Source organism: Taudactylus pleione, unplaced genomic scaffold (assembly GCF_031769625.1).
Source record: "Taudactylus pleione unplaced genomic scaffold, aTauple2 ptg000017l, whole genome shotgun sequence".
Classification (NCBI taxonomy): Eukaryota; Metazoa; Chordata; class Amphibia; order Anura; family Myobatrachidae; genus Taudactylus; species Taudactylus pleione.
In genome coordinates this window covers 11939337-11959368 of record NW_028284419.1, presented here as the reverse complement: position 1 = coordinate 11959368, position 20032 = coordinate 11939337, and the positions used below count along the sequence as shown (strand labels likewise).

At 44.0% G+C, this 20032-nt stretch overlaps 1 protein-coding gene across 1 annotated transcript in view; it reads right to left on the bottom strand.

The window, feature by feature from the left end:
* The window catches only part of LOC148540809 (uncharacterized), a 236858-nt gene that overhangs the window by 147121 nt on the left and 69705 nt on the right, over positions 1-20032 (bottom strand). Inside the window, exon 11 of the mRNA XM_088481969.1 lies at positions 13317-13544. Within this exon, the coding sequence (XP_088338095.1) occupies positions 13317-13544 (228 nt within the window). The remainder of the gene's footprint in view (positions 1-13316; positions 13545-20032) is intronic.

Below are 20032 nucleotides of genomic sequence, written 5' to 3'. Positions count from 1 at the left end.
ACTTGGGCATGCATAAATTAGCCATTGCAATTGCATACGCAGCTTGAGTACTCACTGCGTGCAACAAAGTTATCAATTTCTAAGTAAGGTCAGGGCTGCTGTAATTCTGCGTAAGGGACCGATGGTACTCGATGTTACATTTGTTTATGAAAGTTTGCAAAGTTTTACGCATGTGAGATGCATTGGGCATCTCATAGCTGGCAGTGCGATGGCATTGCAATTGAAGTCATTAGCATATTTTCGCAGCAGACCTGCGTGCAATTACTGAGCTGTGATCGCAATAGCGATCCATGATGAATCAGGCCCAATGTCCTTCCCAGTTGAATAATTCCACCTTATACAGCTTGGTTTTGTCACAAATCAGCACCATCCTACCATGTAAAGTGGTGGGGTATTTTTTTCAAATGGACCCTCGCTGGCTCCTTGTCACAGTGAGGCCAAACCCTGCTCTCACTTACTGGGTCCGGGAGTGCTGGGCTCTGGGTCAGTGGAGATGTCTCCTCTCCTTTCTTATTGGTGGCTGTAGTGCAGGTGGCTGCCGCTCCCCCTAGGGGTGTGCATGCCGACCTAAAAAGAATTTAAAGAGACAGGTGCGCCAAATGTGACATCATTTTGGTGCAAGAATCATACTCCTCCTTATATAAGGGAGTCCCTGGGCACTAAGCAGATGCCAGAGTATAGGCTCCCAAACCTTACTCCAGCATCCCAGTGATTACATTTGCTCATTGCTGATCTTGGCTTTGTTTGTGACCTGACTTTATCTCCATTATGGTACTGCACTTGGTATTCCAGTTTCAACCTGTGCTTCTCTCCATGACTAGCTTATGTCTGCTCCCAGGTACCACCTTGCCCGTTTGGTTCTGACCCAGCTTGTCGAGTACATGGAACACCAGCTGGTACTCCACTCTAATCCAGATGAACACCAGCACCTGTACAAGGGAACCAAGTCTGAGGGCGGCGACCTGTGTGTCAGACGCAGCTGAGTCCAAACCTCCTTTCGGGGGTCTCTGGTGAATACCGCCAGCATGTTAGACTCCACGCTTCAGAACTGGGTCTCAATAATCCCGAAGTACGGGCTAGCATCTATTATTTATTCGCGAATTGTGACAGAATACTCTAGCCAAACATGGATGCCGTTGGTAATCCTTAACCTTGAGACCTGCTGGAGAATCTACTAGCTAGTGTCGAGAAGCAAGAACAAGACCAGGTCTGGATTATGCAGTGCCTACAGACACTTATGCAACAACTTGCTGTAGCTTTGCAACCTCCGGTACAGCCAACATCATCTGTGGTTGCCGTTCAAGCTGCAGGTGCTTCTGCACCACTAAGGATTCCAAATCTCTCCAAGTATGATGGGGATCCCAAAGGCTGTTGAGAATTTCTGAATCAGTGCTTGATTCATTTCAAGGTCAAGGCTGCGTATTTCCCTTACTATAGAACAAAGGTGGCTTTTGTCATTTTGCTGTTATCTGGACAGGCATTGGCATTGGCTTCTCCATTATGGGAGAGGAGTGACCACCTGGTCAATAACAGTGCTGATTTCCTAGCACCCTTTCAGAAGGTCTTTGATAAGCCTTGGCGAGTATCCTCTGCAGAGGCGGCCATTCTGCAATTGAAGCAAGACAACCAAACTGCTGGACAATATGCATGCAGCTGTGAACCCTGGCCTCAGAGTTAGGGTGGAACAATGAAGCCCTGGTTGCCGCATTTATGCAGGGTTTATCAGAACAAATTAAGGCTGTACTGGCATCCAGAGAATTGCCGTTATCTCTGGATGAACTGATATCATTGTGTATATGGGTAGATCTTTGACTCAGAGAGAAGGCATGAGAGAGTGAACAGTCTTTAAGCTCGCTCCACATTTCACAGCTCTGGTTGAGTCTCCAGAGGAGCCCATGCAGACTGTTAAGGCTCATCTCCCTGCTGTGGAAAAGGAAATAAGATTCAAGAATAATCTATGTCTTTACTGTGTCGGACTGGGTCACCTTCTTGCTAGCTTTTTCAAGCATCCATGAAACAGGAAGCCCTAACTGATCGAGGGGTTAGGTGCATTTAATCCCACCCCAAAAGAGTATAGTTTTTACCAGTTTTTGACTGATGTAACCCTGCTATTAGAAAAGACGCCGGAGACTTCCTGGACTCTGGTGCCAATTGCAACTTCATTACAGCGAAGAAAATTCCTTGTGTGCCATTACAGATGCCACTCTGTATCATTGGAGTGGATGGGAATAAGTTTCCCATGGCTACCATCCACTCCCAAACAACAGAAGTTACCAAGCAAGTGAGCACACTCCATTGGGAGTTGATAGGTTTCTACATACATCGCCCGAGAGTCTGATTATCCTGGGCCTTCCGTGGCTATGCAAGCTTGCTACTACATTAGATTGGAATAAGCCCCAATCGATTTGTATTTGATTTGCATTCGATTTTGCATTTGGGTATTTACTAAAAGCCAAAATCAAATGTAAAATCGAATTTACAACCAAATCTTATTCAAATCGAACATCGGAAAAACATAGGTACTTTTACATAGACCAACACACAAATCCCTTATTTACTATCATTTATTTTGATATCGAACACAAAATCGAACTTCAAATCGAACTTCAAATCCCCAATCAATAGACCTGTTTCATGCTTTCGATTTGAGCATGAGCAGGTCGGATTGAAACAGATATATGCATACATCAGTGAGATGCATGCATGCATGTATATTACTGTAAAAAGCTTATAAATAGTTACATTTAGAAAAAAAATTAAGTGGGGTTCCCCACTAAAACAAAACCAGCCCCAGACTTTTCATAGCCAGTCCTGGTTGTCTAAGTACAGGGAAAATAATACGTAGGGTTCCACTGTACTTAGTACAACCAGCACTGGGCTCTGGGAACCAGTCCTGGTTCTAGAAATACAGGGGAAAAAATTGTGTAGGGTTCCCCTATAAGCTCCAGAACCAGCACCGGACCATTTTCTTTACAGTAGAACTGCAGGTCCCAGCAAGCCTCCCCCACATGCTGGTACTTGGGGAACCACAAGTACCTGCATGCGGGGCATTAAGGGCCATCTGGTACCTGTAGTTCACCTGTAAAGAAATGTTTAAATAAGCACAAGACACACACACCATGAATTACAGTTTTAATACATACATACACACTCACACATACTCACCTACATTTCCTGGAGTGGTCCCTTTGTCCCTGTAGGCATCCATGGACCAAACCGAACCAAATCAAATTCAATTTGGGAAATGCTTCTCAAATCGAATGTTAGTAAATGAGGGATTTGAAGAGGGATTTGAACTTTTGATTTGACTCGGTTTGAGGTGAGCTAAATCGAACTACAAAATGAAAGTCAAATCGAACCTTAATAAATTTACCCCTTAACCTTAGATGCTGTAAATCGGGAGCAGAAGTATGATCTCCGATTACTAGATCATTTAAGACAAGAGGTAATGCCTTTGACCCAATCGCGCGTAAGAACAATTGCTGTATAGAATGATATATAAATCATCCATATTATCCCATCTCTAAAGAAATTCACTGGATTATAATGATTTGATTTAACCTCTTTACTATACATACCACGCTGAAAAGATACAATTTACTGCTAGTACCTAGCCTTACAGATTACGTGAAACTGTGAGCAGGAGCCAAGGGCTCCAGCTATTGAATGATCTAGGATAGGGGTTAATGAAGGCTATTAACCTATGGTTATATATCAGTGTTATACATACAATATTAAGCTGAAGAGATACGTTTTACTGCTATTACGTAGCCAGACACATTACGTGAAGCCGTGAGCAGCAGTAGGGGCTGCGGCTATTGAATGAGCTAGGAAAAGGGTTAAAGAAGGCCATAAACCTGTGGTTATAAATTAGTATTATCTTCAGATAAGAATAGCACACTTCGGAGACCCAGCCGTCTATCAATAAGAGACCTTAAAATTACGTATAAGGGATATAGATGCTAAAATTAAAAGTGCTCAAAAAAACGAAATATATTATAGTGAAAATAAAATTAAATTAAACTTTTAATACTACTATGTTTCCTTGTCTAATTTGTGTATTTTATTATTAGTTCATTTATGGTCTGTATTTGTTATTAATCCTTTTCATAATTTAATAGTTGCTTCATTGTTCTACAGAATAGGGGATTGATTTAAGCAGAGCTAACAAATGAATATCAATTATCGTGAGATTCCTGCTGTAGAATTTAATTGTTGTTATCCATAATGTAACATTTCTAATATAATTTTATTGAAACAATTTTATCTATCTATTACTTCATGATGTTGCAATATGTTTCTTGTGTCAATAAAGTATCTAATTGCTGTTAAAGATCATCACTCTTTAAAAGCTAGACCTAGTCCTGATATATTGTATTAGATTGTGTGATCTTACAATGACTGTCATTATTCAGATAGTTATATTCATACTTCGTTATATGCCACAGTTCACTTATTTTTAGTACTTACTTTATTATTAAGTATGTCCATTCAAAATTGGCTGATCAATTGATCGGCCAATATATCTGGTGCTCGTTGGCCAGTGTGTACCAGCGATATGACATATCACATTGGTTGTGCTGCACAGCCGATGGACAGATATATTAGCAGACATATATGTCCATCGGGAAGTGTGTATGGGCAATCTGCAGACACACACATGCAGCGGCAGCTGCGAGGAGGGGGACGGACATGCCCTGAACTGCCCCCTGGCCAGCGGGACCCACGGCTGATTGGATGATGATGGCCATTCAGTGTGTATGAATGACTATCATCTACAGATTTCTGTTCAGTGTGTACCCGGCATAAGTCACAGAATTTATTAACAGATGACACAGGGAGAGTAAAACAAAAAAGTGGGGGCTAGGACGGCCCCTGCGCAGATAAGATTACAGCTCTCCCTATCAAGCTTGTTCATTCATTGGGGAGCAGAAGGAAGTTATGTGAATGCACCAGAACCTTCTTGTGGGTGAAACCCCCTATCCCATCAGTAGTGCTAAGAATTTTGTTGTAAGTTGTCTTAGGAACTCTAAAATTTTTCTCTTTTATTTTTAGAAAATATTTGCATATTAATCTGTGTGTCATTTTATTAATATTTTCGTAACTAAGCCTTGAAAAGATTTTTTGGATTAAACACATTTAATCTAGCATATTCTCTGTGATTCGTATTGAACTTGCGCACCTGTGAGGCCCATGCTACATACCTGTGTGTAACTGAAGCTGATTTATTAATAATCTGTTCAGAGATTGCAGGACTCCAGAAAAAGTCTGCATGGTGGCAGAAGAATTGTGTATTTTGGTAAGTGACAGAGGTGCGCTGGTGTCATGACCATCTGATCCAGATTGCAGTATCTGTGAGTCAGCCTGGGATCATGACAAATTGGTGGCAAGTGGTGGGATAATCATTTTTTTTATAAGAACTTAAGTCAATTAGTTGTGTGATTTCGGACAGGACCAGCATTCTAATTCACTGGAGAGTACGCTCAAGGCTTATGATATTTAAAAAGACATACAGTTGCAAATATTTTCTGTCCTTCCTTCTCTTGTTTTTCTTTTCTATTTTTATTTGACAAGAAGTGAGATCCGAGATGGCTGCTGGGTACAAGCATCTAAAGAAAGATGAGCTTTGTGACCTATGTGAGGACAGAGGGGTTTTCAGCACCAACAAGAGCAAATATAAGCTGATCTACTGTAAGCACATCTCAAGGCAGATAAGGCCCAGGATGCTGGAAAGGATATTGCGGACGCAAACTTTGTTGGGAAAAATCCTCTAACACTGGACATTACAATTGATACTAAGAAAAGGTTGGATACCTTTGCTAGTTCCAGTGTGGATGCAGCCTTGGAAAAGTACTTGCAAAATGCCCTCAAAGATGTGAGGGAAACAGACAATGTGTTGTTCCTGTGGCTATTACAGCAGTTCCATGCTATAGAACTGGAGGCTGCGGAACATGCAGCTGCAAGGAAGGTTGCAGAATGTCAAGCAGTGTGCTTATACCAGCTGAAGCTGGCTAGGCTCAACTATCAGCCTGCAGCTAGAGACTTATATGTCACTCACCCAGAGCATTCCCCTGTGCTGGAACCTGAGCTGAAAACCCAGACAGCACCAGAGGATCAGAGTGAGCATGTTGTCCCAGATCCAGAGGATCTATTTCTCATGATGAGTATGGCAGAGCTAATTAAAGAATGTCAGCTGAGAGGTGTCTCCTGCCACAGCAATACACAACCCCCCTCCCTCCCTCCCTGGACACAGTTCGGTCCCAGACAATGAATTGAGGAAGGGTGGAGCAGCTGCTGCCCTAACTCCTCACAATGACCATATAGTCAGTAGTGGAGATCTCAGAATCTTGGGCTCGGGGAGGGGGCAAATCGGCCAGGAATACCAGGAAGGTAGACAGGATATAATATTTTGGGAAAATTAAATATCTTGGGAGAAAAATGTCACAGTTGCGCAACAAGGTGCAGTTACTGGCACAGCTGAGTGTCACCCGGTATATGGTAATGGTGAAATTACTCCAGTCCTTGGTGTAAATGATCTTTCAAAGTTTCAAGTACCAGGGGTCAATGGGAACAAAATGTATAAAAATGTGTTTGATGTAAATCCTGCTATAATAGTACCAGGGAGGAAGCAGCACAGAGGAGCTTTGCAATAGTCCCTGAAGGAATGAGCAGTGGTCTGCTAACAGTCACAGAGGATAGTAACATTGTGTGTCCAAAGTCCCCCCTAACACTCTCCCCTCTGCACATTCACACACAGACCCTCATCCCAGTAGATCTAGGAAGACAGGAAGTCTTCAAGATGGAACCTGGTAGGGTCAGTGATGGTTTGAGTCTACCACTGTTAGTAAGGCAACTGAAGGTCAGCAGATCAATGCCAAAGCATATGGTTCCCCAGATGTAATGTCCCTGCTGAGATGGTTTTTGAGGGGAGGAAAGGATTTTAGCCCTAACTCACTATGACAGAAATAATCTTAGCCTCAAACCACCTGCAGCTGAACCTGTGTATCACGACTGGCTCAGGAGGATCTCCTACTGAGGAGCTGAAAGCTGAGGTCCACGGTTGAGGAAGAAATCAGAGGCAAGGGGCCTGGGTGTACGGCCTCCTCATCCACAAGTATCGGATGTTGGTGAGATCAGACCAAAGGCGCGGAGTCTAACCTGCTGGGAGGTGTTCACCATTGACCCCTCCAAGTGGGATTTGGGTTTAAGCTGCACCCAGAAAGCAGGTTGCGGCCCTTTGGTCAGGTATCTGATACAGGTGGAAACTGGAGGGCGATAACACCGATAAGGCCCAATCAAGTGTACTTCTGAAAGAAACACTAGCGAGGATTCTGTACTATGATCTACTGAGTATGCAGGCAAGTTATCAGATGCACTGCTGGCATAGGAGAGACACTAAGTGTACTTGATGGATGTATAGAGTATGCAGGCAAGGTATCCAGATACACCGCTGGCACAGGAGAGTGACTAGAAAGAACTCGAGATGAGAACAGTAAGGGAACCTGGAATGAAATGATGGCAAGCAAACACTACTAGTAACGACATTGTACAGGCAACTTCCTGTTGTCCAGAGCCCAATAATATACCCCAAGGTAGCAGTCCATTGGAGGAAACAGCGTCAGCTGACAACAACCACGCTACCATTGGATGAAGGGTCAGTCAGGTGATGAAGACTGCCATGGCTGCACCCATGATGGCAACCATAGTAACCAAGTCACGGAGCAGCACATGGATGTCCAAGTGCACCTAAGGCATAATCCTCAGTGCGTCACTCGCCACCGCACCTGACGTCTGACCGCACGAGAAGTCATGGGAAGTTGTCACTGTGGTGAGTAATGGCCGATCCTAGGCCAAAACCTAACGCTGTGCTTGTGATCCTGTCATGCACCACAGAACAGGTCATGAGCTATCCACCCCCCACTGGGCTGTTGGACAATGACCTGACTGAAATGCTGGATAGGAATGCATTAGATGAGGATGTGTCAGAGTCACAGTTGGCACTGTTGAAAACCCTATTCCCTGAATTACAAATGCAGGCTGGTGACCAATTTGTTAAAAATGTGTTGTCTGATTGTACTTGGTGTCTAGTGAATAATATTAAGTTTGCAAAAAAAAACCTCCACCTCCTGTTGCAGGTCTCAGGGATCTAGAGATTGACAATGATCACTCCGAGGTACTGTGTAGGGAGATGGAACCAGTGCAGAGTGATAAAGTACTCCCTACCTGGACCAGCAATGATTCAGATGAGCTGGTGGCCCAGGACTGTCCACATGGTATATGTGACGTGCTCTACTCGAGGCACAGGGTAGGAGGAGGTATCCTTCACCCAGAAGCAGACATGGTGGAGGCTATGGCTACATGACCTACCCCTAAGGTTGACAAGCAGGTCATGTCTTTGTTAGGTACTGCTGAGTACTCCCACAGCAAATACCAAATACCTAGTGCTTCTGTGAAGTCCCAGGGAAGAGACCAGAAGAAGTTCATGCCATGTCTCCTCTTTGCATACTTTGAAGTACTGCAGGAACCCACTGGCTTCTCACCCTCTGGACTCCTATACGGGTGCAGGTGTTGATTAGGAAAGAGCGGGAAGGAAAATGAATTCCCCCTGAAACGTCAGTGGTGTCCAACATGGTGAAGTCCAGGGAGGAATTACAGTCCCTAAAGGGGAATGGCGCAGAATGACCTGAAAGCTGCACAGGGAAAATAGAAATTCTGGTATGACTGTAGCACGAAGGATCGCTCATTTGAGATGGGCCAAAAGTGGTGTATAGCCATATGCAGCAGTGGTGTATAGCCATATGCAGCAGACCAACCTACAGGTTGCCTGGGAAAATACCCAGATGATAGTACCACATCTCTAAGATGTCAATTATCTATTGGCAGAAGGGTAGGGGTGAACGAGGCAGACTGTGTACCGCACTAATTTGTTCAAAGCTTGCCATGACATAGAAAATTGTGTAGTAGCTATGTATTGCCTACATGAAGATAATCAGAAACCTGACCCCTTGGTGGATTTAGCAGCTGTTGCTATTCCTGGCAGATAGGCACTGCAATGAGAAGTGGTTTGAGGTACAGCTAGACCAATTAGTTGACAAGCTACAGCCCAATCAGTTCCATTTGGCAGGAAAGTCTAGCACAACACACTGGGTCACCCATCATGCATAGCACGGTAATGCTGAAGGGTTCTCCTGACAATGAGAAGACATGGTAATAGGGGTCACAGGAGAGAATGTGATAGGTGGATCACTGTCTCGCCTGTGTCCATCTTCAGGGGGAGGTGTAGCGAATAGGCATAGAATAATTGCCAAAAATTGAACTACATGTAATGAAGCAACTGCATTTGTGGCCTTTAGATTGACCTGTGTTTGGTCCAGAGGGGCTGATGGATAAGCTGCAGTTTACATGTGTAAATCCTTTGAAGCAGCCACACCAGGAAGAGGGGTTAATAAAGATCTATGTCAATTCTTGCGATTTGAGAAATGTTTATATAACTGTGTCTTATCTCGTAAACAGACAATTATAGGATCCTTTGACCAGTAGAGTAAACTGTGAAATATTGTCTTGTGTCATATTAAAAGAAGAATATGTGTAAGTCATAGAATTTATTAACAGCTGGCACTGGGAGAGTTAATCAGAAAGGTGGGGGCTAGGAGGGTCCCTGCACAGAAAAGAGTACATCTCTCCCTAGCCAACTTGTTCATTCATTGGGAAGCAGACAGAATGCACCAGAACCTTCTTGTGGGTGAACCCCCCCACCCCATCAGCAGTGCTAAGAACGCTCGTTGTGTATGATCAAAGGGGGCGTGCTGTCGATGTTGATTGACAGCACGCCCCCTTTGGTGGGCGTGCCGGGGGCGTGCCTCTCAGACGGGGGCGTTCCCAAGGGAACGCCTACCGTCAGAAGCCGGCCCCACTGACATCACTAGTGATGTCAGTGGGAGTGATTTTGGCTCTGATATAGCCAAAACCACTCCGGGCCTTGCGGTTGAGAAACTCAACCGCAGGCTTCGGCTCGCAGTGGCGATGGTCTTGACCATCGCGACCATCATTCTGCACGCTCGTATATGCTGTGGGTGGTGACCCACAGCTATACGAGCGTCCAGGAGGACGCTCCATAATTATGGAGGTGGGCCCTGATTCAGAGCGAGCGCTCTGGTCAGTGCGTCCGGCTCTGAATCAGGGCCTTTGTTGTAAATTGACTTAGGAACTCTGAATTATTTCTCTTTTATTTTTAGAAAATATTTGCATTATAATCTGTGTGTCATTTTATAAAAATTTTCGTAAATAATCCTTGAAAATATTTTTTGGATTAAACACATTTAATCTACAGTAGCATATTCTCTGTGATTAATATTGAACTTGCGAACCTGTGTGGCCCATGCTACATACCTGTGTGTAACTGAAGGTGATTTATTAATAATCTGTTCAGAGATCGCAGGACTCCAGAAAAATGATTTGTGGTGGTAGAGGAATCGTGTATTTTGGTAAGTGAAAAAGGTGCGCCAGCAACACGACCAGCTGATCCAGATTGGTGTATTGTGAGTCAGCCTGGGACCATGACAGTACCGATGATGAAATTTGCTCCCAGGTTCATTAGGCCATTTCAGATACTCCAAGTGGTCAACCCGGTGGCATACCCACTGAAGCTTCCTGGCATGCTTTGAATACCGAATGTCTTCCACATCTTGCTCTTGAAGCCGTTGGTTCTGAATCAGTTTTCCACATCCTGTGAACCCCCTTCAGCTATTCCAGTGCATCATCGGGGAGTATGAGATGAAGCACATTTTGGACTAAAAATACGGTCCAATTCCTTGTGGATTGGGAAGATTATGATCCTGAAGAACACTATTGGGTCAAGGCATCAAATATCCATGCCCCTCAACTTCCCCAGAGCTTTCATCAGAGATTCCCTTGCAAGCCATTTGTGGGGTGTTCGGTGCTCACCTCAAGAGGGAGAAGGTAATGTCACAGCACAGCCGAACCTGGCTCTCACTTCCCAGGTCCAACAGTGCTAGGATCTAGGTCAGCAAAGAGCAGCAAGCAGAGAGTCCCCGGTGCCCACTGCTAGTGTCCTGGTTTCCAGCATCTCCTTTCCTTCCTTTCCGGTGGCTGTAGTGTGGATGGCCATGGCTCCCCCTAAGGGTGCACATGCTGACCTGAAAGGAATTTAAAGAGACAGGTACGCCAAACGTGATGTCACATTTAGCGCGATGGTCATACTCCTCCCTATATAAGGGAGTCTCTAGGCACTAGGCAGGTGCCAGAGTATAGGCTCCCAAACCTTACTCCAACATCCTAGTGATAACTTTTGCTCTTTGCTGATCTTGGCTTTGAGCAAACGTAATCTCTAGGATGCTGAAGTAAGGTTTGACCTGATTACGTCTCCGTTCTGGTACTGCATTGGTATTCCAGTTTCGACCTTGGCTTCCCGCCTTGACCTGTTTACATCTGCTCCATTATACTGTCTTGTCAACTACGTGGTATGCCTGCTGTTACTTTATTCTAATCCAGAAGAACACCAGCACCTTTACAAGGGAATCAAGTTTAAGGGCCATGACCTGCGTGTCGGATGCAGTGAAGTCCAAACCTCCTTACAGGGGTCCCCGATGAGTAACGCCAGCACGTTAGACTCCGTGCCTCAGAACTGGGTCTCGCCAATCCCAAAGTACAGGCTAGCATCCACTATCCATTTTTTAGTTGTTACATTCCTCGCTGGTCCTGCTTCTTTTCCTGTGTGCTAGCAATACTCTAAGGGGAATGCCAGCAGCTGTCTTAAAGATTTAAAGGGACAGGCTGTTACAGCCTATATAAATTGACTCTGAGCACTGATCTAGTGCCAGAGCAGTGGCGCACTAACAGGGATGGGGTCTGCATGGGTACCAAAGCTCTGAGGCAGTGTGGACACTGCTCAGCTGTTCCTAATGTAAATAGTGTCGGCCGCGTAATTATCCACTCTAGTCTATCTAACTGTCTGTGTCACTCATAGGCAGTCTTAAGGGGCCTATCCATTACATGACTTTGTGAACAATCCGACCAAAACCAGGAGGTTTTGGTCGCATTGTTCACAAAGTCATGTAATGGATAGCTGGCAAGGACCAGCAATGCGCGTGCATGCTGGGTCCTTGCCGACCTCGACTATCTACTGAACATGCCCATCAACCTGACAATGCTCATCAGGTTCGGCATATTCAGAGATAGGAGGTCGGACTCCTGCAATGAATGACGGTCAGTGAACACTGTTCAGTGTGGGCACCGCACCTCGGTGATCTGAAGGTCTGAACGCTAGATGTTCAGTTTTTCAGGTTGCCTAGTGGATAGACCCCATTAGACTCTCTTAGTTAGGACTCTGGGGGGAACAGAGTGGTGGGAGACTGGGAGTCACTGCCACAGTGCTGAGCTGCCATGGTGTTACTTCATGATGTCTTAGCACTCAGCACTATAGGAGTGACTGGGTGTTGTGGGAGCCTGCCTCGGCTCTGTGTCCTTCATGCACAATGCATATAATGCAGTGCATCTCCCTAGCCCCTTTATCAGGCATCATGTAACCCATCTTGTCTATGACGCTGATAAGGGTAAGCAAAAGCCGCTCTGTGCTGTATTCACTATGCATGCAAAACACAGAAGGGTTCAAGACTCATAGTCGGCCACATTAGGTGAGCATTTGGGGACACTGGGTGGAAGGGGAGGCACTCTCCAGGCATATTGGGGGGTGGCCCTTGTGCATACTGAGGTAATGGCCAAATGAAGGACCCACCCCAGGTGCCAAATATGTCAGGTATACCACTGTGCCGGAGTATTAGGTTGGTTTATTCAAGATTCAGTGTGTCTTTTAAATATTGTTTCTGTTCCTGTTTACTGAACCCTGTCTGTTCCTTGGCCTTGAACCTGTGTTTCTGCTCCTGCTACTATACCTGCTTGTTTATCATGTATGAATCATGACCCAGACCAAGTCTCTCTTCACTGTTCCTGAACTAGTGCTTGTGCTCCTTATATTTGACTACTCTTCCAGATGAAGTTTATGTACCACTTGTATTACTGCTCCTCCATGTCCCAAGCACATAAAACGGGCAATTACAGTAGTGTGCTATGACCTGCGGGCTCACAGCAGCAAAGCTCATACCAACTTATAAAGACCAGGAAGTTTGTTAGACTCCGTGCCAGTGCCAACACCTAACTGGCTCTGGGGTCCTACATATCCAGCCTGAACTACAACAGATGTGCTATCACTTTCATTTCAGATTGGTGCTGCGAAAGAAACTCTCCCCATGGTGCAACTATTAGTAACTTATTATTTCTTACATAATAAAATTACATACCATTTCCTTGATCCATGTCATCACCAGTCGCTGTCCAGGACAGAATAATTGATTTATTTTCTATTCTTGCATTCAAATCTGTGATCTTATCAGGTTTATAGATGTCTCCTGGGATAACTGAGGGGATATTAGACACATCAAATGCTCCACCTGATGCAGTTCTACTGAATTCTCCCAGATTTAGATCATCATCCACAACTGATCTTGGAGGATTCAATGTCACCTTGCCTGTAGATGCAGTGTATTGTAAGAATAGAAATAGAAGTACTTAGATAATTTATATGTTGTCTGTTGTAAGTATAATAATTCACAGTTATATTAACACCTTCAAGATTTGGAAAATGATGAGAAATACTTTTGGCAGGTGTGGAAAAAATGCTGCACTGTAAGAATGCTTTAATAAATAGAAGTGTTAATAGTTAATTTTCATCAACTAACAAAATGCAAAGTGAATGAACAGAAGAAAAGTCTAAATCAAATCAATATTTGGTGTGACCACACTTTGCCTTCAAAACAGCATCAATTCTTCTAGGTACACTTGCACATAGTTTTTGAAGGAACTCGACAGGGCAGTTGTTGGAGAACTAACCACAGATCTGTGGATGTAGGCTTGCTCAAATCTTTCTGTCTCTTCATGTAATCCCAGACAGAATCGATGATGTTGAGATCAGGGCTCTGTGGGGCCATATCATCACTTCCAGGACTCTTTGTTCTTCTTTATACTGAAGATAGCTCTTAATGGCATTGGCTGTATGTTAGTAGTCATTGTCCTGCTGCAGAATAATTTTGGAGCCAATCAGATGCCTCTCTAATGGTATTGCATGATGGATAAGTACCTGCCTGTATTGTGGTTAGTTCTCCAAGCTTGGAACAACCTTCCTGCCGAGTTCCTTCAAAGACTGTGTGAAACATTGACAGAACCCTTTATGTAGCGGTATTTCAGTTAAAGTACCCGGTTTGTCATTTCTGCCATTGCTACAATATTGATCACATTTTGCGAGTGGATTATTAAAGTGCCAGGCTACCTTTGTTCTATATATATATATATATATATATATATATATATATATAATTTTTTTTTTTTTTTAAACATAAATCCAAAATATAATGGGCGTGATTCTGAGTCGCATGCTTCTACGCAGCACAACCTCAGAAATATATAAAAAATGTAGTGGCCATTTCAGGGCAGGGACAGGAGGCAACTTAGCACTATAGGAGTGTTGCTGGCATGGCGGTGGAAGTGGCTGCATACACAGACTCCCAAATGGTCACATATAAGGCCATACTTGGACGGAGAAAGTTTCGATGGTGCGACCAATTGGTATTTCAATGTCTGCTTATGCTGACAGTGGGTGTCTCAGTTCTTGCACATTCGTACACACTGATATACACCAGGGAAGGGCTACTTAGCTGCATTTGCATAAAGTCGCAGATGGACGACTGCCAGTAGATGCAGACACGAACACGTCTGCATCCAATAAGTGTGATGCAAGGTTGAAGGAAAATCAGGCTGCCGGGTTGTATGCACAGAAATAAAAAGCATATTCGCCTGATTGCAAAGTTGTACACATCTTGCAAGGCACCCACCCCTTTGGTGTACGCTGGGATTTCATATTAGTTATTATCATCATCATCATCATCATGGTGCTCACTTGCACCATCCTTATACTACAATAGGAGCAAAAGATAAGTCATCAATAATACATACTGTATTTATGCTTACTTCCAAAGTAGTATAACTATAGGCATGCGTAAAAGCCAGCACAGGGTCCTGCCACTTAGGTACTTCCCCTTCCATGGGGTCTTGGACTACCCCATGTACCCTGGCACCAGGACATAGACTACTCTCCTTAGCGACCAAGTGAGTCCAGGTGAGTAGTGTATGTCCCAGAGAGAGGATTGGAAGGGGTAGATCATGAAATGGCGGAGGGGAAAATGCCGAAGCAGCACCCCTGTGCCAACTTCTAGGCACACCTATGAGTATAAAGAACTATTGTGTGAACTCACCCTCGCTGAACTGTGCCTATGTGAGAAAACCATGTTACAACCCAGTTACGCCTTTTCAGTCATAAATATATATGGAATTGGAATGCATACAAATCTGCATCATCCATACTAGCATACAAAGATTTCCAATGCAAACGCAGTGAGGAAAAACACTTAGTATGCTCCATACAGAGGCGTACTCTGCCTCATCCTCACTGTGCATTAGTCAAAATCCCATGAAAACATACAATATGTATTTCAAATTAGGGACAAAGGGTCTGATTCAGCATGGACCACAACTGCAGCAGCATACGCAGAAGGCCGATTGCTGCGTACTGCACATGCATATGTAATACAGTGCGTGTGCGTGACTAATGATCTACAATCGCACTACAGAGCACGGAAAGCCATCGCAGAGTGAGTGACAGGCATAGAGTGTTTGGGAGTTGTACAGAGGGTGTGGTCAGAGAAATGCAGATGTGCCTGACCGCTTGAATGCCATTACATTGGCATGCATAAATTAGCCACTGCAATGGCATACGCAGCTTGAATACTCACTGCGTGCAGAAAGGTTAGTAAGATCTGAGTAAGGTCTGACCTGCTGTAATTGTGCGTTAGGCTCCGATGTTACTTGATGGTACCGATGTTTTTGCTCAATTGCAAGGTATTACGGATGTGAGATAGGGGAAGTGGGCAGCTTTATGTTGGCCTGCGATGGCTTTGCTATTTCAGACATTAGCATATTTTCGCAGCAGACCAGCGTGTGTAATCGTAGCGGCGATAGCAATAGTGGTCCGTGCTGAATCAGGCCCAAAGACAAATAAAAAAGACAAAAGAATAATAGAACAGAACTAATATTTGAAATATAACTCTACTAAGTGGGTGAGATAGATAGGTTAACATTTCCATGTCAAAGGAAATACAAAGAGGAGGAAAACAAACCCACAAGTACTAGCAATTAGAATAATAACAGAGTGAACCAACCAAGAAGTCTTACCGAACCCTGCTGATTTGGATGGTGTGCTAGGCTTTATAATTCGTAACAACAAAGCAGTGCTAGACTTGAAAGCTATTGTTAACAATACTGATACTAATGAAACTCATTTTTTATTTTCTTAAAATAACTTAAATACATGGTTGTGGGACAAATGTTTACAGATAATTGAACCTTGTCACTATTTTAAATGAATGTTCTTTTGATCTAAAGCAGTCTCTTTTCTATGAAAGATGTGACAACTGCATACTTGTCTACTATCCCAGAAGTTGTGGGAGGCTACCGAATTTTTGGGCAGTCCCCCACACACCCAGAAGAATGGCTGGATCTCACACATCCACCCACTTCCTAGTGAAGTGGGCAGGATGGGGAGATAATACCATTGGGAATCGCAGTCCATAGGGAGCAGATAGGGCTAAAATGATGGAGCAGGGACTAATGACATGAAAGCCCCACCCCAGAAGTAGGCAGCTACTGTATATCTCTTCTCTTGCCTATTTTAAATAAATTAATGAATCAACAAAGCAAAGAGAGAGCACAATATAGTAAAATGATCACTGCTTGCTATGAAACTTCCAGAATGTATCTACTATATATATATATTAGGGGTGTGCACCGGCCACTTTTCGTGTTTTGTGTTTTGGTTTTGGATCTGGATCTTTCTTCGTGTTTTGGATCTGGATTGGTTTTGCCAAAACCACCCTTGCGTGTTTTGGGTTCTGGGTTTTGTGTTTTGGATCTGTATTTTTTTGAAAAAAAGCATAAAAACAGCTAAAATCACAGAATTTGTAGGTTTTTCTGCTCCTATGCTATTATTAACCTCAATAACCTTAATTTCCACTCATTTCCAGTCTATTCTGAATACCTCACACCTCACAATAGTGTTTTTATGTCCAAAAGGTTGCACCGAGGTAGCTGGATGACTATGCTAAGCGACACAAGTGGGCGGCACAAACACGTGACCCATCTAGGCGTGAAACTGCAGTGGCAGACAGGATGGCATTGAAAAACTAGGCCCCAAACTGTACATAATGCAAAGAAAAAAAAGAGGTGCAAGATGGAATTGTCCTTGGGCCCTCCCACCCACCCTTATGTTGTATAAACAGGACATGCACACTTTAACAAACCAATCATTTCAGCGCCATGGTCTGCCACACAACTGTGGCTGAAATGATTGGTTCGTTTGGGCCCCCACAAAACAAGCTGGCAATTTATCTGTCCCTGCACAAACTGGCTCTACGGAGGCAAGATGTCATCCTCATCCTCCTCATCCACCGATTCCTCACCCTCTTCAGTGTGTACATCCTCATCCTCACAGAGTATTAATTCGTCCCTGCTGGAACCACAGGTCCCTCTGTACGTTCTGGAGGCTGGTCTCCCTGGAAGAGTTGATAATTCATTTTATGAACATCATCTTCTCCACATTTTGTGGAAGCAACCTCCTACGCCTTTTGCTGACAAGGTTCCCGGCTGCACTAAACACTCTTTCGGAGTACACACTGGAGGGGGGGCAACTCAGGTAAAATAGAGCCAGTTTGTACAGGGACCTCCAAATTGCTTCTTTTTCCTGCCAGTACAGGTACGGACTGTCTGACATGCCTACTTGGATGCTGTCACCGATGTAATCCTTTAACAGACAGACGCACGCTTGTCGCTGCTGCTTTGAGGATTCAAGTGCGGCTACAGCCCACACAATTCACAAAGACAGAAAAAAAAAAGAATATTTTTATTGTTTGTGGAGCACACTTTGAGGGTTACACCACCCTTTAACAGACAGACGCACGCTTGTCGCTGCTGCTTTGAGGATGCAAGTGCGGCTACAGCCCACACAATTCACAAAGACAGAAAAAAGAAGAAGAATATTTTAATTGTTTGTGTAGAACACTTTGAGGTGTCACCACCCTTTAACAGACAGACGCACGCTTGTCGCTGCTGCTTTAAGGATGCAGGTGCGGCTACAGCCCACACATTTCACAAAGACCAAAAAAAAAAGAACAATATTTTAATTGTTTGTGTAGAACACTTTGAGGTGTCACCACCCTTTAACAGACAGACGCACGCTTGTCGCTGCTGCTTTAAGGATGCAGGTGCGGCTACAGCCCACACAATTCACATAGACAGAAAAAAAAAGAACAATATTTTAATTGTTTGTGTAGCACACTTTGAGGGTGTCACCACCCTTTAACAGACAGACGCACGCTTGTCGCTGCTGCTTTGAGGATGCAAGTGTGGCTACATCGCACACAAGTCACAAACACATTAAAAAAATAGTTTTTTATTTTTTGGAACACTTTGAGAGTTACACCACCCTTTAACAGACAGACGCACGCTTGTCGCTGCTGCTTTAAGGATGCAGGTGCGGCTACAGCCCACACATTTCACAAAGACCGAAAAAAAAAGAACAATATTTTAATTGTTTGTGTAGAACACTTTGAGGGTGTCACCACCCTTTAACAGACAGACGCACGCTTGTCGCTGCTGCTTTAAGGATGCAGGTGCGGCTACAGCCCACACAATTCACATAGACAGAAAAAAGAAGAATATTTTTATTGTTTGTGTAGCACACTTTGAGGGTGTCACCACCCTTTAACAGACAGACGCACGCTTGTCGCTGCTGCTTTAAGGATGCAGGTGCGGCTACATCGCACACAAGTCACAAACACATTAAAAAAATAGTTTTTTATTTTTTGGAGCACTTTGAGAGTTACACCACCCTTTAACAGACAGACGCACGCTTGTCGCTGCTGCTTTAAGGATGCAGGTGCGGCTACAGCCCACACATTTCACAAAGACCGAAAAAAAAAGAACAATATTTTAATTGTTTGTGTAGAACACTTTGAGGGTGTCACCACCCTTTAACAGACAGACGCACGCTTGTCGCTGCTGCTTTAAGGATGCAGGTGCGGCTACAGCCCACACATTTCACAAAGACCAAAAAAAAAGAACAATATTTTAATTGTTTGTGTAGCACACTTTGAGGGTGTCACCACCCTTTAACAGACAGACGCACGCTTGTCGCTGCTGCTTTCAGGATGCAGGTGCGGCTACAGCCCACACAATTCACAAAGACAGAAAAAAAAAGAACAATATTTTAATTGTTTGTGTAGCACACTTTGAGGGTGTCACCACCCTTTAACAGACAGACGCACGCTTGTCGCTGCTGCTTTAAGGATGCAGGTGCAGCTACAGCCCACACAATTCACAAAGACAGAAAAAAAAAAGAACAATATTTTAATTGTTTGTGTAGCACACTTTGAGGGTGTCACCACCCTTTAACAGACAGACGCACGCTTGTCGCTGCTGCTTTGAGGATGCAGGTGGAATCTAGACGGGATTTGGAACCGAGGACACACTACCTCCATCAATTGTCTAAATCCCACTGCACTAATGTCGGATACCGGACGCACGTCTAACACCAACATAGCAGTCAAGGCCTCAGTTATACGTTTTGCTTCAGGATGACTGCTGTCGTACTTCATCCTCATCGCTAGGGACTGTTGGAGGGTCAATTGTTTAGTAAAAGTAGTGATGTTCCTACTTCCTCTCTGGGATGATGAACAACTCCCAGCAGCAGCAACAGCACTAGGAGGAAGTGGTTCTTGATCTTTCCCTATTTTATTTTTATCGGAGAAAGTTTGGTCCTCCATTTATGTTATATTGATATATATACGTGCGGCTAAAGCGCACACAAACACAGAAAATATTATTTTATTTTTGCTGGAGAGTAGTGCACTTT